Here is a 6,118-nt window from a genome sequence, read left to right as displayed (position 1 = left end):
TTCCCCCTGTCGCTAGAAGCGCCAAAAAGTCCATGCTATGCTCTCCAGTTGCTTTGGTTCCGCACTTATCCTTTGATCTTCATACTAATCGCTTAGTCCAGACCCATTGTCGGTTGCTCTAGGTCCCATCACGCAGCCATCCATCGTCTTACACGCAAGCAACCAGACTTAGTCTCTTATTTTGTTTTTGCAATATTTCTTTCTCGCTCTCCCCCGAGCTTCTACACATCAGAAATGACCGCCGCCGCCATGCAACAACCTCCCGTCATCCCGCCTCGTCCGGCTAAGAGCCAGGACGGCAACGAGTCCGCGGCCGACGTCCCCAAGATCCCGCCTCGTCCTACGAAACGACCCGACCGCTCGATATCTCCCAACCCTGCCCGTTTCGCTCCATCGCCTTTCAACGAGGGCATCCCTAAAAAGAGCCCTATTTCTGCCCGATTCAACCCCAGTGATGCTCAACAGGAGCCAATCAAGCGCCCTACCAGCGTCTCCATGCCTTCCATTGGCCAGGAGGGTGCTGAGTACAGCGCCGTGACCCATGAGATCAAGCCCGAAGAGGTTCAGGCCCCAGAACAGGAGGAAGCTGCGTCACCCGAACAGACACGTACCATCGCTGAGGATCTCAAGCTCCATGCTCCCAAGCCTTCCCTGCCAGCTCAAAGCGCCAAGCAGCGTGTCCAAGCTGTTACACGCACCGATTCCGACAAGGCAGCGCAGTTCGGCATTGGGCGCCCCGGATCTACCCAGGCCACAAAGCAGTCAAGCACCAACGTTTCGGTTAGCGATGACCGCCAAGAGGTTGAGGATGATCATGGCATCCCTGAAATCGGCCAACGTGTGCCTATGAACCCTCATCTGGGTGATGTCCAGGCTCCTTCACCTGGCCCTGGTTCAGAGGAATTCAAGAAGCACCATCATCGCAAGCACAGCTCTCGTGGTGGACCCCCAGGTAGCTATGGCCTTCACGGTCATGGCGTTGCCCCCCAGGATAAGCTTGACAAGGAATACTACGAAAAGCACCCTGAGGTCCTCAAGAGGGAGCATCAGACTCCACTACATGATCGTCAGAATGACTTTGCCATGAGCAAGGATGACCTGAACAAGTTGGTCAGAGATACACGATCTCGTGGTGCGGGCCTGAGTAAGTACTATATCTACTCCAAAAAGCAATAGCTAACGATCGCAGGCGCATCGGGCTACCAATCTACACCCACAGACGAGGTTGGTTTCCAAGCCACTGAAGAGTACACCTCCCGTCTTTCACCCCGCCCTGCCTCTACCAGTGAAGGCAAGGTTCAGCCTATTTCATTCAAATCGGAAATTATTAGCCCTGAGGGTGAACACACAGTGCACGTTGATGATCCCAAGCACCCTGAGTATCGGTCATATGGTGACGGCGATGCTGTTGTGGATGAGGAGCACAAGTACACTGCGCCCATCCTGGCTGAGGACGAGGTTCAAAGCGATGACCACCCTTACAGCCAGCGACCCGCTGTTGAACCTGTTCATGATCGTGGAGATAGCGGCGACTTTGATGAGCCCCTCAGCCGCCCTCTGAGCAGAACCAATCGACCCAAGAGCAGACCTACCAGTATCTACAAGAATAACGACTCTCAAGAGTTTGCTCCCACTTCTCTGGACGATGTTGAGGAATATGAGCCACTCTTCCCTGAAGAAGGCAACAAGGATGCCCAGAAGCCAGCACCCGGCAACAAAGCCAGGCACTATTTTCCCAGCAAGGACATTTGGGAGGATGCACCAGAGAGCGTGCACTACACTGTGGAGGTTTCGACCCCAGACCAAGCTGGGCAGGTAGAGCAAGCAGAGCCAGAGGAGGAACCCCGACGACGATCATCCGCTATGGACCGTCCCAAGACTCCTGCTCATCTCTTTGCTCAGAGACAAGAAGAACTCGCAGAGCAAGAAGCCAATGGTCCTGCAGACGCCCAACCTCCCAAGAACCATGATAAGTCTATCTGGTACGAATCAAAGGAATCGGATTCTTTCCTCAACAACAACAAGAGACCTTCTGCAGGCCAGCGATTCCCTAGCCGAGATATTTGGGAAGATGCCCCAGAGAGTCAACTTTATGAGACTACCGTTGATTCTCCTCATCCTCAGGTTGAGACAAAAGATGAGCCTAAGGAAGAGTCCAAGGAAGAGTCCAAGGAAGAACCCAAGGAGCAGAATAAGCCTGCCATCCCTGAGCGACCGGCCAGGAAATCATCCGAAGACCGTCCTTCAATTCCCGAGCGACCCAAGTCCAGGCCACCTGTCTCGGAGAAGCCAAAACCTAGCATCCCTCCTCGACCCACCAAGTCTTCTTCGGGAGATTCGATTGAGACCAAGCAGAAGCCTCCTGTTCCTAGCAGACCTGCTGGTAGCAAGATTGCTGCGCTTCAAGCAGGTTTCATGAGTGACCTGAACAAGCGTTTGAAGCTGGGACCACTTGTTCCCCCCAAAAAGGAGGAGCCAAAGGCCGAGGAGGATTTGACGCAGGAGAAGGAGAAGGTTCCGCTCTCAGATGCTCGTAAGGGTCGAGCCCGAGGTCCACAGCGCCGAGCTCCGGCGAGAAGCCCGGCTGCCGTTGCTACAACTGCGCCTGCACAACCTGCAGCCCCTTCATTAACATTCTCCGTTCCTCAGACCTTCTGGTCCATCAGTCCTGAGGGCTCTCTGTCTGTTTCTGGCGAGCAAACCCCTACTTCTGAGCCTGTGACTGAACCCACTACTGAACCCACTACTGAACCCGCGGCTGAGCCTGTATCCGAGCCTGTGCCTGAACCTGCGTCGGCACCTGAGCCCGAAGCTGCCTCAAAGCCAGAGCCAGTCGAGGAGAAGAAGGAGGACACAGTCGATGCGCCCACAGAACCCCAGGAAGCGCTGCCCAAGACAGAACCTAACCTGGAGCCCAAGCCAGAAATCCGCGGCGAGCCTGAGTCAGAATCTGTTCCTGTGCATAGGGACCCTGAGCCTGCAGCCGGAAAACTTCCTCAAGAGGCCAAACCCACACTTCCTGCGCAGCAGCCTGCTGTCGAACCCTCTCAGGAGCCAGTACAGGAAGCACCCGCCCAGGAGGTGCCAGCACAGGAACCCCAGCATGAGCAAGAGCCTGTTCAGGTGGAGAAGAGTCTTGTTGCCAACACCGCTGGCGAGAGTATTTTGGAGACGACTGTGGATAAGAAAGAGGGCGGTGATGTAGTTGAACCTGTTGGGGTGTCTGATGAAGTCAAGTAGTAAACGAAAGATGATAGCAATCGATCTTAGTAGGATATAGTCACATCGTAGACGGCTTGGCCGGCAAACCACAAACTGGAATTTGTCTCGAGTTCTTTAGTCGAAAACAAAATTAATCATTTAAAGCAATAGTGTTGGTAGTACCTAGGTTAGTAGTTTATTCTATATAATATACAACCTCCGATAATCACGGCTTGAGTGTTAGTCCTATCTGTACCACATATCTGGAACTTGTCACTCGCTCCTTCAACCTTGATCTAGTACTGATTGCAGTCGGGACACGGATCATAATGGCGTTCAAGGAATACAGCTTCTCAGCACCCTCTCACGCAAATAAGGAATTGCTGCATGGCGCCGCTGCTAGATAAAGTCAATTGCGCGACCGAAATCACGATGTTTCTAGACTTAATACAAGGTTTCGGTATTGATATTGTAGCCTTATGAGCTTGCTGAAACTTACTATACTATAAACTTCACTGCTATAGTTCTGGGAATCCTGCTGAGGTTACTGCCCCCTCCCCTTTCCATTTGGCTGGTCTTAGCTTCCAGAAGACATCCCGAAGGATGCTACCTGTACTAACCCATAACACCGCGTGAAGGTGCCAGCCGCTGTTATGGTACCTCCACTGGGTCATTGATGACCACAGCTTCGCAGGCATCTTCATCTACCACAGGGAAGAAGAAGGATTCAAAGGCTTGCACTAAAGAAGAAGAAGAAGAAGAAGAAGAAGAAGAAGAAGAAGAAGAAGAAGAAGAAGAAGAAGAAGAAGAAGAAGAAGAAGAAGAAGAAGAAGAAGGATAGCTTATCGCCAATAAGAAAAAGAAAAACGGCACATTGCCGGTGAAGGGTGAGGATGAGGAGGAGGCGTCAGGAGTTAATACTGCTAGTGGTCGAAGAAGAGAGCGGGCAAGGAATGTTTTTGCATGGTGCTACCTTGAATGGGATTATGGTAGGTTCCGAGCACGGGCAGCATCAAGTGATTCCTTTACAAGAGGTTTTCGCAGGGTGCCGGTACGCTTGCGTGAAAGTTTGTCGTCTTGGAAGAACGGAAGATCCTACGAGAGAACGGTGATCAGTATACTGCATGTCGTATCATATGGAACCACAAACTTACAATAAGCCACTCTGGCTTCACGGCTGTTGCAATTTTCAGGAACGACGCTCTGACGTGAAAAATGCTGTTAAATACAACCCATTCATGCTCCATACTGACCAGGCAACTGTCAGCGGAGAGCATGGTCGGGAAATTGTCGTGAACTGTCATGTAAATGTCGGAGTGCTCGTGGAAAGCAATGTTGTGAACCAAGCCCCTTGCCAAGGCCTTTGCGATGTTGGTATCGTACTCATCGTCGAATAACCCAGTGGTGAGAGGCTCTTCCATTATGGCTTGAACCATGTCGTGCAGCTCTTGGCGAGTTTCAAGTACTGTCTCCATCGCCCTGGGGTCAATAAAGGCATCGAAACACCACTGCTTGAGATCCATCCCTGCGGTACTCTTGACGCGTGAATACGCATGCAGAGCATTCAATTGGGCGACGTGATCTGAAGTTGGGCAGGCGAACCGAGCTCTTGCAGCATCAGCAGCAGTTCTAACCTTCCAAGGACGTAAGAATATCGACTCCTGAGTGCCTGCAATTACGGCAAGGCTGATCATGTCGGTACAGCAACCGAGTTTCTGCCCTTCTTCAATGACGTTCCACCACATAGGTTGCACATGGGGGAGTAGAGCGGCTTTGCGACCTTTGTCGGTAATTTTGCCATGGTCATTAATGTACTCCCTTTGAGATGATTAGTATGTTGCACTTGAACATTGTAGTCAACTTACATCACCTTGAGCTCGGATATGGCCCGTAGAAAGACTTCCATGTCTGGAGGGTAGACAAACTCAAAATTGATAACGTCAAGGTCCTCGGCCATCATTTCCAAGCATGTCGTGAGAAACGAGGTAGACTTTATTTCCGGCTCTACATCTGGAGCGAAGTCTTCCAAGAATGTCTGTTCGGTATACAGGCGGAAACATGTCCCCGGCTTTATTCGGCCGGCTTGGCTAGCTCGTTTCTCGGCAGAAGTTTGAGTGATACAGGAAGCACGGAGAGTTTTCATATCTCCTCTTGGGTTGTATCCGGACTTCTCGAAGATGCCAGTATCTGGATGGATGTTAGTTGGTATCTTTTTCGGCCCCTGTGATGAGACTGGCACTTATTACTTACCGATGACATAGACAAACCCGCCGATGGTCGACAGGTTTTCAGCGATATTGGTTGCTGTTACACATTTGCGAATACCAGCCGAGGAGGAAAAAGCCCTCTGCTGCTCAGCTTCAGGTAGCCCCTTATACAGAGGCAACGCTACCAGCTTGCCCCCAAGCTCCTTATTGAGAAGATGACAAGACTGCTCTGCTGTTTTGGTGGTGGGTACAAAAAGAAGAATATTGCCAGCAGGCATGTTATTGCAAATATGCTTCACAAAATGTAGAGCAAGGGACTGCCAGTCTACAGTTGGCGCTGAAAGATAGTGGATCTCCACAGGATAAGTGTTCATATTGACGCAAGATAGGTTCTTGTTGTTGTTGTTGTTGTTGTTGCTGGTTGAGTGTTTGGTATGCTTGTGGTTGAATGGCGATGGACTCTGTCTTTTTGGGGAAATTGTAGGCCACATGATTACTGAAACGAATTAGGCAGCGACCAGTAGGCAGATACATACATCTATGCATCGAAGGCAGGCAGAATTGAAGAAGAATTAAAGAGGAATCTCGTCGACCTACTAACTGTCAGTCACTGTCACTGGCAGTCACTGGCAGTCGTAAGAGTAGGGTGCAACTCCATCACTCAGCAAGTAACTCTAGAAATGCTTTATAGAACTTTACTAAACTTCAGA

At 50.9% G+C, this 6,118-nt stretch overlaps 2 protein-coding genes across 2 annotated transcripts; one reads left to right on the top strand and one right to left on the bottom strand.

Annotated features, from left to right (window-relative positions):
• Positions 1–234: 234 nt before the first annotated feature.
• Positions 235–3,240, top strand: FSST1_000716 (altered inheritance of mitochondria protein 21; the record flags this gene model as incomplete). The annotated part of the gene is made up of 2 exons (XM_083233595.1): positions 235–1,144; positions 1,190–3,240. The coding sequence occupies 2 exons, from the start codon at positions 235–237 to the stop codon at positions 3,238–3,240; spliced, it is 2,961 nt and encodes a 986-aa protein (XP_083090898.1).
• A 945-nt stretch (positions 3,241–4,185) lies between these two features.
• FSST1_000715 (uncharacterized protein) lies at positions 4,186–5,899 on the bottom strand (the record flags this gene model as incomplete). The annotated part of the gene is made up of 4 exons (XM_083233584.1): positions 4,186–4,296; positions 4,356–5,019; positions 5,067–5,388; positions 5,452–5,899. The coding sequence occupies 4 exons, from the start codon at positions 5,897–5,899 to the stop codon at positions 4,186–4,188; spliced, it is 1,545 nt and encodes a 514-aa protein (XP_083090897.1).
• Positions 5,900–6,118: the final 219 nt, after the last annotated feature.

The sequence above is a fragment of the Fusarium sambucinum genome, chromosome IV, assembly GCF_050947815.1.
Source record: "Fusarium sambucinum isolate potato_lamoka chromosome IV, whole genome shotgun sequence".
NCBI lineage: Eukaryota > Fungi > Ascomycota > Sordariomycetes > Hypocreales > Nectriaceae > Fusarium > Fusarium sambucinum.
This window is presented reverse-complemented; position numbering and strand designations above follow the sequence as displayed.